Here is a 16,534-nt window from a genome sequence, read left to right on the forward strand (position 1 = left end):
GCCTCTACCTCCCTGTGCTGGGATTAAAGGTGTATACCACCACGACCTGGCACAGACTTTCCTTTCTAGCTTGTATTTATTCAGTCAAAACATTTAATGTTAAATTGCGAAGACCATTCTAGTCATATTTAATAAATAAGTGAAACAAACATCTCTGATGGGTCTCAAAATTAGTGAAGGAAATTTTTTTCTTTGAACCCACCAACTTCATGTTTCAAATTATTGTAAGAAGTGTTCAGGGTTATGGGATGGATGGCTTTCTAGGAGAAACTGATAGGTTACAGAGTAGAACCCCAGGGAAGACAGAGAAGTGTATTTTCTTCCCTGACTTCGTCCTTTGCTGATGCTGACAGTACTCTAGGTGCAGATGCGGCAGGCCATGGAAGCCCTGCCAACTCTCTTAGTGCAGGGCTTCTGAGCACAGCACTGGGAAGAAGATGCTAGAGCTCCTCGGTTTGCGTTTGGATTGCTCCTTTCTTCCTCGACTCCATTTATAGTTCTAGTTTTATTTTTTTAATCTGTAGCAACAGCCACTAGGTGTCAGTAATGACCCAATTTTACAGTTCCAGTTTTCAACTCTTCTTAGTACCAATTGTTTTTCTTTCTATTCTGATCTGTTATCTTCCGCGTCCTAAGTCTTTGTGAGAACAGAATATTGTTAGAAGTGATTTTGTGTCCTTGTGTTGCTGCAGTCTTTGCAAAGTGAGTCATAGCATCCTTGCCTGCTCTGTGCAGCAGGAGGAGCAGCAAAGGAGCTGCCCTTTGAGGCAGCACATCTATTCCACTTACTAGTAACCTCTCTTCACACTAACAGACGTCTTTTATTATCTTATGAAGTAACTGTCACATTTGTAATATTCACATCTTAGATTTCATAAAATAGTGTGTGTGTATGTTAAAATACAATGCATAGGAAAGCTTTCAATACATCTCAAACTTACTCTCCTACCTAGACATCTTATTTAAAAGAAGCAGAAACCATATAGTTTTTTTTAAAAAAATCAAAGAGTATATCATTTTGTGTTTGACTAGATGATCATTCATTCGTATTTTCCTGTAGAATAGTAATAGTGTATATTTTATGGTTCTCAGTTATCTGTTTGAATATGAAAAGAGGTAAACACCTATCTTCAAAACAAGTAATAGTAAATAAAAGAGATTAACTTGCTTGTAATTTCACTCACTCCCTACATAAACATAGAAAACTCTAGCTGTAAAAGACCTTTGAACTGAACTATGTTCATTTTGCTTTCAGAATCCTGAAGTTTTCTAGCCTGTTAAAAAAGGTTCATTTTGTACTAATTTAGTCTTATTTCTTTAAGCTTAATATTGGACATTTTCATGAAATATTAAATGTTGCATATGATTATATTCTCTTTTGAAAGATGCAGTAATTTTGTATGTGTAATAATAAGTATAAAATTTCTAGTTCTGAAACATTCAAGTGAGATTTTTGTGGGGAAGGGTAGGTGTGTTTTTTGTTTTTTGTTCTGAGGCAGGGTATCACTATTACGTAGCACTGGCTGACCTGGAACTCACTATCTGAATTTCCCAGCAGTGAGACTGCAGGCATGTTCTACCTGCCCAGGGTTCAAGTGAGATTTTTTTTTAAAGTTTTTCTAAAACAACGAGACTTGTTTTTATCATATTACATGCAAGGTAAAAAACTCAGCAATGCCTCCCGATTTCAAACAGTAATGTTGTTTTGTTTTGAATACCAAGAGTAATCCCATGTATTAATAATCACATGTGTTAAGCAAACATAGACAAGTAGTATATTTCTGGTCTACTATCCTAGCCCACTTCTAGATTATAGTATCTCTATTGTATATGCTGTACTATGAGTATGCTAATGAAAATAGAGGATCGAACATATGTTCCAATTTCAGGTACCACTAATGATAAAGGCAGTGTTTTAAAAAGATGTTAATTCCGTGTACATAAATGGATGTGGTAAAAATGGCAATCTTGTTTGGAAAGCTGGAGATCTGATGGTTGTTGATTGGCTTAACAGGCCCCAGCTGAAGTGGGCACTATGAAATGATAGTACACAGCCTAGTTCACTTTGAAGATCTTCTCAAGGGTTAAGAATATGCTTGTAATTGGAAATAAAAGATGGATCTGGAGCTGAAAAGAGAAAATATGACTCCCACCCACCCAACAACTACAAGAAACAATGAGTTTCAAGTATTATCCTTTGCAAATATTCAAACACTATGTGTAGACTGAAAAATACCAGACACACTGTATGTGGTAATAGTAAACTAAAAGCAAGGAGGGGCTGCAAGTTTTCTTGGAAAATATTGTGATTCTCTTCTGTCTCCTACTTTGCCAGGAAACAGTAGAAGTAGGCACAATGCAGAGAGGGTCATCTGAGGAATCAGACTAAGAAGTAGGCAGACATCAGCAGTGGTAGTGCACACCTTTAATCCTAGCACTGGAGAGGCAGAGGCAGGTGGATCTGAGTTTGAGTCCAGCCTGGTCTACAGGGCAAGTTCCAGGACAGCCCGTACTACACAGATAAACCCTGTCTCAAAAAAAAAAAAAAAAAAAAAGAAAGAAAGAAAGAAAGAAAGAAAGAAAGAAAGAAAGAAAAAAAGAAAAAACAACAACCCCAAACAACCAAAGAGGTCATATTGAGAAGATCCTGTATCCAAGCAAGAGACAGTTTAGAGAGAGAACCAAGAAAATAGGGAGGAATAGTATGTCATCAAAGAGTATTTGCAAGAACTGAACCTTGAGAGCCCAGTGCTGGGGAAGAAAATATTCCTTCCCAAGGCACATCATTAGTAAGGTTCAACCCTGAAGACAGTGGAAACTTGTACAATCTTCCTGAGGTGGAAATAGGTTTCACATAAGGAGGGAAATGGTGAAATCAAACTTCCCAACACCTGCTACTTAAGGAGCTACATGATAATGGTCAGTGCCTGGAAAAGATCATGGAGAATATCCTGGAATCCCATACTCAGGCAATACCAAATGTGACAGCAAGTGAAGACATAGCTGTATTAGCGCAAGAGGGAGAGAGTAAACCAAGAGAAGAAAAAGACAGGATCCAGGGGCTCATCTCCCTGTGTACTGGTAAAGTGCCCATTGTGCAGGCATGAGCCTGAGTGGGTTTAAATCCCCAATACTTACTGAAAGCCAGTAGCACTCATCTGTAATCCAGTGAGCCTATGGCAAGATGGCAGGCAGAGATGGAGCATCCACAGATGCTTGTGCGTCAGCAGCCTGGTGTGTACAACTGCAGACAACAAAGACCCTGCCTTAAGGTGGAAGACGAGGACCAACACCAGGATTGACCTCTGACCTCCACACATGGACCAACACACACAGACACATGAATGTGTACACGTGCATCTTACACTATCAAAATAAGGACAGAAGGGGAAGAAAGGAAGGATGGCTAGATGGATCAGGACCTAGGAAAACCAGCACAGGAATGGAGGAACAAATTCGTGCACTGTTAATGAAAATCCTAGACTGATAATGAAAGGGATCTCAAGAATAGTTGGCAAGCAGAGAAAAGGGCTGTTGAGGTTGGAGAGTCCTCATGATGTTTAGAAAAAAAGTTCTTCAAGAAGGTGTAAACAGGGACTAGCGAGATTGCTCAATGGTTAAGGCTGGTCTTCCAGAGGACCTCAGCTAAATTCCCAGCATCCTCATGGGGGCTCACAACCATCAATACTCCAGTTCTGGGGTACCCAACATTACTAGCTTTTGCAGGCACCAGGCATGCGCATGGTACACAGACATTCATGTAGGAAAAACACCCATACACATAAATAATTGTTTAAAAAGAAGGTTAAATGATGGGTTACGTAATGTGTGTCATGTGTGAGAGTATTTGAGTTGAGTTAGTGTTAAATATACTTAAAAAAAAAGGAGAAGAAAGGAGGAGGAGGAGAAAATAAATAGATGGGCTTGGTTGAGATTATTACCTTTAGGGTAAACAAAATTTAGAAGAAGAAAGCCTACATCCTACCTGTCTGAGCGCTGAGTGACATTGACATCGTCATACAGGTAATAATTGCATTAATTGAGATAGAAGTATTAGGGCCATAAAGGTTGCAAAGGAGTAGCTGAATGAGGAGTGTGAGAACTGAAGTCTGATAAGAATGTGTGTTTAGTGAGTTGTAAGTAATTACCTAGAAGGGAATTAATTGTAAGTAGTAGCTTCCAAAAAGGAGCAATGACCCAAGGAACTGCTATGTGTCTTTCTAATAAGCCTGTAGAACTAGTTAATTCTTTACCTCCTTACAGCTTACATAAAAATTAACACAGTAGTATTAATTGTACATTAAGAAAACAGATATGCGGATAGGGTCCCCCTGTGTTATCTAGATTTGCCTTGAGTTGACTTAGAGAATAGGGTTGCTGCTGTTTCCCTTGTGAGGCTGATGATGGTTTTGTCTGTTTGTTATCAGATCAGATCCAAGCTATGAAGACATGAAAAGATAGTCTCTGGAAACCTCAGCAGTTTTCAATTAAAGGAGTCTATGTAAGGCATACTGAATAATGTCAAATTTATTTTTAAAGATTTATGCAACCAAGAATATTTTACAATATTCTGCTTGCTTTTGTGGACTCTGGAAAAACTTTTTAAGAACTTAGGACTTGAGACATTGTTAATCTGGCCATTAACTATATGAAAACTAACATTACCTCAGAACGCCTTTGTTACTAGCTTCTTGTAAAGGTCTACATGTTGTTGTAATTAGAATGTGTAAATACCAGTTATAAGCCATCTCAATATCCTATCATGATTTATGATATCTTTAATGTATTTTTATTTTTTAATTGTCCTCTAAAAGTTTAGTTTATTCTATGGCTTTGAAGCTTGAATTGTGTTAGTGAAACAGCTTTAAAGAGTTATAAGGGATCACAGGTAATTGTTATATATGTAATTTTTATTGTGTCACAATCAATAAAAAATGAAATATACCAACTAGAGTGCTTTGTTCATGCTGAAAATAATGTGTTGGTGTACTGTTTGGTGTTTTACTGCCAGTCATTATCTGAGACCAACCAAACTCAATTGACTTTTTGTTTACCAAATAGTTCCATACTTTGTGATTAGGCATTGCCCTGTAAACCTGCGTGTGTGTTTTTCTCTTCACAGTTGTGAAAGTTTGGGTATGTGGTCAGCCCATTCTTTCGGATCACTCGTGTGTAAAATATCCCTTGCCTTCCCTGAAATCAATTTAATGAGGGAGAATCTGAGAACATTTGCCATATGATTAATTTTATTTCATTAGCTGAATGACAATATTACATTTTCAGATTAATAAATTAAAATTTAATACATATTTAACATTAATATTTTTATAACTGCCTTATTTTTTCTCTTAACATGCCTGTGTTTCTGTTATAACATTATATAGGAGATAACTTATAAAAAGAAAAAGAGATAAAGCAAGGAAGAAAGAAAGATTGATTCTTGTTGAAATTTTTAAGGCTTCAGTTTATGCTCAGCTCCTTATATTCAGTCCTGTGCTGAGGCAGTTTCATGGCTGTAGTACATGGCGAAGCAGCTCTTCACTTCCACAGCTAGGAAGCAAAGTACGGAGAAAGGGCTGGGGTAACAAAACCCCTTCATGGTACATCCTCGACTCACTGCTGAAGGAGCCTGCAGGGTAGTCAGGATCCAAATAGCAGAGTAAAGTACCTCAACAAACTATTTAGAAACTGCTCTGTGAATGTTCTTTAGAATTTTAGACAAATCTCAGGTACACAACATGTAACTTCTCATAGTGTAAAGATCAGTTATAATTGTAAACTCTAACTTTAAGCTCCCATTTTAAATTAAACACTGAGACTAGTCACATAACAATGATGTCAATCCTGAAAAACATTGCATTTGAAAGAAAAGCTTTGAATTGTATAACATCTTTGACATCCTTAGCCATGAAACTAACAGATGGCAAGGTAAGCTATACATTGTTGTACATATCACAGTGGTGGTAAATGTTTTACAGATTTCTAAAAAATAGCAGTCAAAGCTATGTTATCCAGTCTCTCAGAATCCAGAAATACCAATGAATGGGTATTTGTAAAACTGAAAATTATCAAAATATTGTAGTGGTTTAGTAGCTTAGCTGTTTTGTTAGCCTGTCATAAGTTGTTTTCATTAGGATGCAGCCTATGACATCCTCAAATATAGATAGAAAAGATGTAATGTGATTTTTTTTTACATGTATTTATTTTCTTGGGGAGGAAATACTATATGGAGGTAAGAGAACAACTTTCAGGAGTTGGTTCTCTCCTACCACCATGTGGGTTCCTAGGATTGAACTCAGGCCATTAGGTTTGGCATCAAGTTCTGTTCCCTAATAGTGCCCTCCTCACAGCCTTATGATACCATTTACAGAAAGAAACAAACAAAAACAGATACATTGTAACAATTCACCCACCATGTATTTTTACAAATTCAGATCTTTACATTATTTAGTCTTCATAACCCTATGTGCTATGTCCTGTTGGCTCTGTTTTGTGGATTAAGACATTTGGACCTATTGTATGAGACTTTTCTTGGGTAAATAATGAAGAAACATCTACTGAGCCCAGATAGGGCACCAACAACACACCAAAGAAATAAACTAACGAAGTCCAACTTGGTGAACCAGTGAGTTTATTATGGCTACTTACTCTGGAGTATGAATGAAGGGTTACTTACAGAATCATGGACAACTCAAAGCCACATTGTCAAGGAACTCCATTCCTCCCGGCATGGCTGATGACTCAGAAAAGCTGCATCCATGGAGGTCAGCACATAGGTGGACAATTCAACTGGTCAGAATTTCCTCTTGAAGTAGTGCTTACTGCTTAGCATTATGATTCAGGTAAGTTTCAAGGACTTCCTGAGACTTGTTAGTTGCTTCCTTCCTGTGTCTAACTGAGCCGCCTTTCAGAAGTTTCTGTCCCTAAAGGAACTTCCCTCCAGGGTGGAATGTTTCATTTCAGAGGAAATTGCTTCACTCTAGGACGTTTTTAAAAGGTTCTGTGATTTGATGAAGGCCCCAGAGCTGAGAAATGCTGATGCTGGGCTTCAAAACCAGGCACTCTGTTTAGAACAGATGATTCAAAATAGGTAAGAAAATACAGGTATTATTTGGTAATATTACTAAAAGCAAAATTGATTCGAAAATCATAAACTAGAAACTACTGAAGGTTGTTGGGTGTTGTTTATTTTGGTTGTTTGTTGGCTTTTTATTTTAAGTCTGTTAACACTGAAATTTTACTATCTGGGCTTAGATGAGGTACCTGAGACCTTGACAAGTTAGATAAAAGTAACTCTTAGAACTACTTAAGGCTGCTATTTCAGAATTGCTCAGTTGTTTTCTATAGCGTGATTAGTCCTTTCTGCCTGTTTTCTTTATTTTGACATCATTCATTTGCTCTTGCACTTCAGCATAGCTGCCTTGCTAACTGCAATGGAAACAAATGGGGCCAGGCCCTAGAACAATACAATATTCCTGTTTATTTGAATTTTAGAGAAAGCAGAGGGATTCAAATAGAAATAAATTCAAAAGTATGAGCACACTTCATGTTTGTTTTGTCTCTTGGCTCTTAGATATAAAAGCTGTGTAAATGTTTTAACCTGTGCTCTAAGTGTTTTTGAAAATAGCCTTTCAGAATAGTGGCCTGAACTTGCCTCGATATCTTCTTCAGAGTACTACCCACTGTGTTTCTGAGAACAACTTCACAGGCAGGATACAGCCATTTACACAAGTGCAGAAAAGAACAGGATAGTTCTGACAAACGTAAGAGATGGTCTCATCAGATTCAACAGGCAGTGCTTTGGACTACTTTAATCCTGCCACCAGTGCACTTATAAGCAAGAGAGAAATGTACGTGCACTGCTTTACCTCTCTACATTTTTGTCTTCCATTTGACAAGGGCAATGATAACGTTAGCTGGTGATATTCTACTAATAAGTGCTGTGTAACAATGTAGGCAATAGTATAGTAATGTTTAAAGCCAGACTCAGTTACCAGCCAATGTCTGTCACCCAAACTATCTTAGCCTAATAATGTGTTGTGCTTGTCAGAGCAAAATTTTTGTTATTGTTTTTTTTTACTTTGGATAAATTAATCCAAATCAAGTGATGTATTTTAAAGTAATCATATGTAAATAATACTATGAAGTTTCAGATATTTTATATAAATTGTTTTAATATCAAATAATGCTTCATTAAAAATCATACAAAATGATAGAAACACATTTGTCCCATAATTTAAATAGATAAAGTATAAGTGTCTATATGTTTCACATTGACATAAGGCAAAAACAAGCTTAGCTGGCTTTATAGCTTTGTATAGTTTCAAACAATAAAATATAAATAAAAAAACTACTTAAAGCTAAATTAAGTAGCCATTTACACATATGGAAATGTTTAGAAGAAAGAAAATATACTTTTCCCTTGTTTCCATTAAACCTATTAATGGTTTGTGAGCATCATTTATTACTACCCTTCATTTTAAAGCAAAGATTCTCTAGAAGCAAATTGGATAATAATATAGGACACCATATGTATATAAGCTGAAATTACTGCATTTAGCATATTATATAATTGTAATGTATCTCAAAGTTGAAACAATTGTTTTCCCATATTTATACATCATCAGCATTAAAAAGTTTAAGCTCTGTATTTTAACAGAGCATTTTGTAAAATGTTCAGATCTTACAGTGCTGTTTAAATATTTCTGTGTTGGCCTTTCCAGACTATTTTATAAATCATAGACGAACTGAGTTTTATGTATTTTTCATTTAAGGTTCTGATACAAATTATGAATTATACCCTAATTACTTGAAAATTTTTCTTTCAGAACGTTGGCACATCAATGTTATGATTTCCATTTACTTGTGAAAATATTTGCTTAATTGAGGTTGATATAACAAAATAACCATAGCCTTGGCAGCTCACATACAACAGAAGTTGTAGAGGATAGAGATTTGCCATCAGGCTGCCATTGCTTTAAGGTTCTGTTGAGAGCCTTCTTCTCATCCATGGAGTTCCGTCTTCTCATTGTATCCCAATAGAAAGGAGGGAGAGAACACTCTGGGTTTCTTTTATAAGAGTATGAAGGCCATTATATCCTAAGAGAGCTCCACCATTATGAACTAATTACTTCCCAAAGACTGTTTGTTCTTCCTCGTATCACACTGGTGTTTAGGATTTCAAACTGTGCATTTTGTGTAAACACAGGGCAAATTCAACTTACTTATCACTCTAGTATGTTAAATAAAATATGCCGATTTACCTAACTTCAAACATCTACTCTTTTCTTTTTTTTTTTTTTTTTTTTGGTTTTTCGAGACAGGGTTTCTCTGTGTAGCTTTGTGCCTCTCCTGGAACTCACTTGGTAGCCCAGGCTGGCCTCGAACTCACAGAGATTCGCCTGGCTCTGCCTCCCAAGTGCTGGGATTAAAGGCGTGCGCCACCACCGCCCGGCCAAACATCTACTCTTTTGCTACTTTTCTAAGACTGTTCCTCCTCATTTTACACTGGTGTTTAGGATTTCAACTTGTGCATTTTGTGTAAACAGAGAGCAAATTAAACTTGCTTGTGAATTCACTCTAGTATGTTAAATAAAATATGTTGATTTACCTAACTTTATGTATAGTGCCTACCCTCTTACTATCTTTCTATGTCTTAGCTTAAAAGAACTGTTTACTCACTGTGCTTTAATACAACATAAAGAAGGAGGATTTATTTTGACTTACCATTCCTGGGGATGCAGTCAGGCTCAGCAGAGAAGTGTGGTACTAGCGGCAGTGTGCAGCTGGGCTCTTTGTATCCACAGTCAGGAAGCTGAGAGTGATGAACGCTTATACTCAGATTGTATTCTTTACTCTGTCTAGGACCCCAGCCTGGGGGACGATACTACTCACGTTTAGGATGAGTCTCCGTACATCAATTTAGATAATCCTCAGACAAGCCCAATGATTTGTTTTCATGATGATTCCAAATCCCATCAAGTTGTCAGGATTAACCATTACCACTCCTATCCTTGTCAACGTGACCCAAACACATCACTTTTAAATTTCTGTATCTTGTTCCCATAAGCTTGTGGCCACCTCATAATGTAAAATGCATTCAGTCCAACATCAAAAGTGCCCCTATACTTTAATAATTACAACATTGTTTGTAAATCCAAAGCCTAAGTCTCACCAGAGACTCAAGGCAATTTTTTTAACTGTGAGCTCCTATAAAAAAAAAAAAAAGTTATATCCTATATAGAACAGTAGGGAATAAACATTCTTCTCCCAAAGGAGTGAATAAGGGCATAGCAAAGGATAATTGGGCCAGAGCAAGACTGAAATCCAGCAAAGCAAGTGCCAATCCTTAAGCTCAATGCCTGGCATCTATTACAAGTGTAATCCTCTGGATTCCAAAGGGTCTGGACAGCCCCACCCTCCAGCTCTGCCACCTCTAGTACCCATATATACTCCACTTTATTGAGTCAGCTTCTCTCCATCCTGCAGCTTTCTTGGTAGATGTTTCATAGTCCTAGCATCTCCAGATTTTGAGGGGGTCTCAATTACAGCTCGGGTTTGACTTCATGTTATAGTAGTACCTCAGGTCCTCTTTGCAGGGACTTTGACCCTACCACATGTTGCCTGGCCTCATTGGCTGTCTGGAACCAAGGCACAAGAGTCATTAAGCCCCTCAGTGTGACACCTTTCATGTAACACAACAGAACTGAAAATACCACCCACTGTGTTTGCTCTTTCCTCTGCCTTAAATGCCTCTGCAAGAGCCACAGCCCCATTTCTGTGTTTCTTAACAGCTGCACTAGCAAGCTGACGATGTTCAGTTCAGCATGAATTCCAGGTAGCAGCTGTGAGAAAGGAAATTCACAGAAGACAGGCAAACAGCTGTCTAAATGATCCTTTACTCGCCTGATTTTATGCCTCAATTAGGTACTTGGTCAATAATAAGACTTCCAACTTGAATGCGATGTACTGGTCCAACCTGTCCAAGGTAGTAATTGGCAGTTGTAAACTCAAATTATATAGGTCACATTGGGATTGAGACAGCCGTTTCTCCACCTGCATATTTCTCATACCTATCATTTTCATTTACTTTTCAATTATGAAATGTTTAAAAGAAGGTCAAGAGAATGCAATAAAGAGTTCACTTGAAGGTAATTTCATATTAATATACCAAACCCATGGATGCTATGTATTACACATGGTGTCTGATGATTTATGATTTAGAGGCATCCATTTATTGTCTTATTTCCTGACCAAATCAGATAGAAGCCAAAGCAGATATTAATTATATGTCTGTCATTGGCATAGTATTATGCATTATGTGTTTTGCTGCTTTTGTGACTAGTGTGATATTCCTGTTGCAGATCTGTGCCACGAGGCATTTTAAGTATATGCTGGTGGGAGAGCACAGTATGTCACTTTTTCTTCGCATGCCCGTGTGCCTGTTGCCCATGGGTCACACTTATTACATAGTGTGCCTCGCTTAATTGTGCATTTCCTTCTCAAACTGAGCTACTGGGGACTGGATCACCCCAGTGTACTCCAATCACTAAGCATTTAGCCTCAAAGTGTTGAGCAAATGTTTGCCAAACTCTGAGCTATGGCATCTTTACAGACAGAATATTTGAGGATTTGTCATTTTGTGGGGTTTTTTGTTTGTTTGTTTGTTTGGTTGGTTGGTTTAGTTCACTTTTATATGTGTGTGTTGTTTTTGTTTTGCTTATATAGTACTCTTATCAACTTTTCTAGTTAACTTTGAAGCAGCTAACACTACAGGAGTGAATGTGAAGTCAATCATTTAAATTTTTTAAGACCTTTATTTCAGTACCTTCTATTTAGTTTTTTTTTTTTTTTTTGAAATATGGGTTTCTAAGTAAATATTTTCTAGAAATTTTTTTACTTGTTTGGGTTAACTCTTTGGCTTTCTGACTCCCTTATTGAGTTGCTAAGGAAGTTTGCCAGTCGCAACTTGTCGAATTTTATCCAAAGACACATTGTGTTCTCAAACTGGTTATGCTTTATTTAAATCTCAAAAACCAAACGTACTTATTGTATGCCCTCCACGACAAAGTGATGGGAAGAACAAGAATGAAAATGGGGTTTAGATAAGTTCATTTTAATCCCGTCCAACCTGTAGGTGGCCGATCACTTTCAGAGAGACTGATAGCTATTTCTTAGATGAAGCACATGGCTGATTTGTATGTGGATTTTTTGCTATTAAATTTAACAACAACCACAAAAAACACTCGATGCTTGACGTTTTGAATCAAAGTCTAACCAGGTGGCTCACGCTGACCTCAAATTTGCAGTGTATCAGAGCCTGACCTCAAACTCATGATATTTTGTTTCAGCTTCCAGGTGTTATGGTTACAGGTGTATGTCACCATACCCAGGTTAAAATCTTTACTTGTTAATTTATTTTGCAGTGTTATGGATGGAACCCAAGGCCTTCCACATATGGGGCAAGCACTCTATCACCTAGCTGCACGCCCTGCTTACACTTCATAATATTTTTAATTAATTTTCTGCAAGTTTATTAATGATAGTAGTTCAGAATGGAGTAAGATTTCCATAGATAAATCTGTCAGGTTTTTTAGTTTTAAATGTATTACTTTATCACTCCAAACCAAAGCAAACCATTTTCTATTCTATTGTATGCAGTGTAAATTTGTGTACAGAAAATAATGTTTACCACAATTTTAAATTAGGTAAAGCTCCACCCACCCATTCCTAGGAAAACTGTGGTTCTTTTTATATGACAACGTGTAGCAATTCCAGATGCTTTCTCCACCTAATCAAAACCTGCAGTCACAACAGCAGCTGCCTCTGTATCTTGTTTTTAAGCCATTTACAGCAAATCAATCTGGTATCAAAGTCTTCTAGTAAGAAAGATCAGGCTTCCATAATACATATGCTATAACATTTAAAACAAGTAAAAATAATTTCATAAGCCAATTTTAAACTCTATCTGTTATGGTACTGAATAAGCAAGATGCACAGTCAACACTTATGTAGTACAGTCCAGAAATTTATAAATAATGTTTTTTTGCAGAGTATATGCATTGAAATTGTGTTTCAGAAAAAGCTCAATAGTGCATGGTCCATGTACTCACTCAGATGAAGTGTTTTGGAGACACAGATTATGGGGTCTGAGTTTCTTATCTAATAGTAAGTTGTTATTCTGAAGCATTATTGTAAGTGTTACAGCTCTGAGGGGAAAGGGATCCTGTCAGTAACAGGCCTTGGAACACCACAGTCAGTCATACCTCACAACAAACCTCACACAAGAGATTTATTGGGGTGGAAAAACCCAGGAGGATGGCTGGCTCTGCTTGTGTGAGAAGCAGCAGAGAATTGAGCAAAAGGCAGGGTTTACATAGCAGGCTTTTTGTTTTGTTTTGTTTGAGAGGGGCAAAGCTGTCCAGAGTGGGGACTGGTGGGATTTCAAGTCCTGAGCTTGGGCTTTTTACTTAGTAGAATGGGGAGTGGGTCCAGCTTTTAGCAGTTAGAGTGTTCTGTGAGTGGAATCTGGCAGTTGGAGGTCCTCAGGGGAGGGGCCTGGCCACTTGCGCTCCTCAAGGGGCTTACAATTATACCTGCCATTGTATGAAGCTAATTAATATTAAATAGAATATTAAAATTGATATTCTAATTTTCCCTCATTTTTTTGTAGCATTTGAGACAGTGGCACATCAAGCTGACTTGATGTGAACAATTACTTTGGAATATGCTTTATAATCTACTTTTCCAAAGATATTCTTCTACTTATATACTTGAAAGAACATAATATTTCAATTATCAGCAAACTTTACACTGGTGGAAAGTACATATCAGTTCTTAATGGTCACAAAATATTTAAGGATTTCTTTTTTTCTGTATATAATATCTCTGGAATAAAAGAATGCATGCAACTTAGGTCAAACTCACACGTCTATTTAACCATTAAATCCTGTATTTGAATGATTTCACTCTCCACATGCTCTACAAATAAAAACCAGGAACAATACAATAAAACATCATGTATTCCATAGACGTCTGAATGACCAATTACTTTCAAATTTCGCCATCTGCTCTCATTGAAGCAGTAAGACGAGGCATTTCCCCACGCCACAAACCATGATCATCAGAATGTAACAGAATGGAAAGTGCTAGCATTGCCTCTCCTTTCTTATGTGCTGTGGTGGCTTTTAATGAAAACTTGAGTATACAGACAAAGGCAAGGGGAGGCTATCCCTCTGCCTCTCTCCTAATTGAGTGCTTCTATCTGTAATAGCTTTTTGCTGCCCTGGGCAGCTTGACTTTGCTTCATTTGGCCAAGCACGGCTATTATTCTAAGAGGCAGCCCGTGAAGTGCCCCAATCCATCTGTTTGCTTTTTCATGGGCTGGTGCTTTCCTTGATGTTGACAGCTGTCTTAATATTCCTGGGCCACCTGCCGCACAGTAAATACTGTGCTCGAAGAGATAGATTCAGTAGTTTTTCCCTCTGGTCGAATTTCTACAAGAACAACAGAAAGGCTCAGCATTTCTAACCTCCTCGTGCATCCTCATTTAAATGCTTCAAGGATCAGCACTTCCTGTCCATTCTCGTGCATTTGAGCAGGAGAGTACTTATGCTTTGGGAATAGCAATTCACTCACAGGTGACAAACTTGAAACTTTCTCATAGATCATATGGGCTACTGGGTCAGTCTGTTCGTGGAAGTGATGCGGTCACCGGAGGCAGAGAATAGAGCAGTCAGTTGCTTCCTCCTGTGGACTTTCTGGAACACCCCTCCCCCAATATTCCTATAGAGTAATTTCCCTCCTTTTACGTTGTACATGTCTGTTTTCCCATCAGATGTGTTCTTTGAAGGAAAGCATATTGTCTTAGTCTCTAACATGTGCATGGGGCTGACACATCCTGGGCACTTAAAAGACGTGTTAAGTTTTGTGGCATCTGCAGTTTTTAAGGCTTTGTGGGGATCTCTTTTCCTATTGATTAAGGGTTTCATACACACGTGTAATGTGCTTTGATCAAGCCCCATTCTTTCCCCTCCAACTCCTTCCCTATTCCATCAAAACCATTCCCTCCTGGGGGGTTCTCTTGAAAGCAAAATCCTTTAAAGTGAAAATGAATTTTATATACAATGATTTGGACATAATAGGATGCAAATTAATAATTTTACAAGATTAGCTACCCTACAAACAGCAAACTCTATAAAAGCAATATATTTTTACTGTTTGCTACTTGACATATCTATATTAATTCATAGTATATGCTTTGAAACCCTTTCATATAAAAATATTTTAATGTCACTGTATGTACAAAATAAAGGCATTAAATAGAGCAGTCTTTCCATTGGTTCACTTGGTCTCATTTATTATTTATAGAAAGACCATGAAACAGGCAACATTACACACTGATGTGCACATATACAGCTCAAAGTACTGGCATAGGTTTAAGCCCTTACAAATAAGAAAAGTTGTATTTGACATAGTTTACATCATAGAGAAAACAATGTTTGAAGTGATTGTGGAGTGCATTACGGAGCATGTCCATTATTATCATGACAGAAATTATGACATTTAGAACCAGTTCTGTCTCTTGCAATGTTGTCTGCTGGCGTCTGAAATACACTCTGTATGGCATGCGTGGCTGCCCATTTCAAGTCTTGTTTCGCCTTCACGATCCGCACACTTGCAGTGCAGGAAGCCACAGAGGTATTCATGTCTCGACAGAACCTGTGGTCTTCCATCTCGGGTGTAAATCTTGATGAGTTGCACAATGAACAAAGTTGAATTTAAGTAACAACCGAACTATCCTTTGGAGAGGAGCCACTGAAAACTGCATAAATATTTCCCAACAAGTTCAAAGCTAATGGACTCTTTATTTATCAGACCTCTGTACGAGCCCAAGAATTCCAGGACTTATTAATGCTAGAAATAGGATTGAGGGAAAAGTCCTGTGGTCTCAATCACCTTCAGTTAATTTTTTTTTTATTTTCACAGACATCTAAGAACATGTGACCATCCAATCCCATTGTTCACACTACCAAAGGCTATACCAGTAAAGTACCTTCAAACTTGAACTTTATGAGCCTAACAGTAAGAATGCTCCTGCCTCAGCCACTTACTAAATGTCCAGATGAAAGCAGAGCTAGTAAAAATGACTCAACAAAGTTAGTATCGCTAAGATTTTTTACAACTCTAAAATTGGAAACTTTTCCCCACAGATTTCATAATGAAATCCTAGAATTTAGGATTCAAGAGTCTGCTATTACAAGTTTGGACTGTAAGGCTACAAGGCATCTAAAAATCTGGTACATACTGAGAAGGCAAATAAATGAAAATTCAAGAGCAAGGACTTTTCATATCGTGATTCTAATGCTTCTGCATGGACCCAGGACATCGGCTATAAAGAAACATTAATATGTGGACTACTGTAGCATTTTCCTATCGCAGCTAATTCTGAGAAATAGTATTATTTAAATCAAAATTGCTTCAGAATCTCAGCCAGTTTTATCCCTTTCCGTACCCTCTGGGCAGGCACTGAGGT

The 16,534-nt window shown here is 37.6% G+C and overlaps 1 protein-coding gene across 4 annotated transcripts in view; it reads left to right on the forward strand.

The window, feature by feature from the left end:
- Arl6 (ADP ribosylation factor like GTPase 6) overlaps nt 1-16,297 on the forward strand; it is a 37,685-nt gene extending 21,388 nt beyond the window's left edge. For 3 of the 4 annotated variants that reach the window (XM_059276975.1, XM_059276976.1, XM_059276974.1), the window contains one exon: nt 4,428-5,331. In XM_059276975.1, coding sequence (XP_059132958.1) covers nt 4,428-4,453 — 26 coding nt within the window. In that variant the 3' untranslated portion in view covers nt 4,454-5,331. Of the gene's footprint in view, nt 1-4,427; nt 5,332-15,987 lie in introns of those variants that run through there. The other variant, XM_059276977.1, reaches the window with a different exon arrangement.
- Nucleotides 16,298-16,534: the final 237 nt, after the last annotated feature.

Source organism: Peromyscus eremicus, chromosome 12 (genome assembly GCF_949786415.1).
Source record: "Peromyscus eremicus chromosome 12, PerEre_H2_v1, whole genome shotgun sequence".
NCBI lineage: Eukaryota > Metazoa > Chordata > Mammalia > Rodentia > Cricetidae > Peromyscus > Peromyscus eremicus.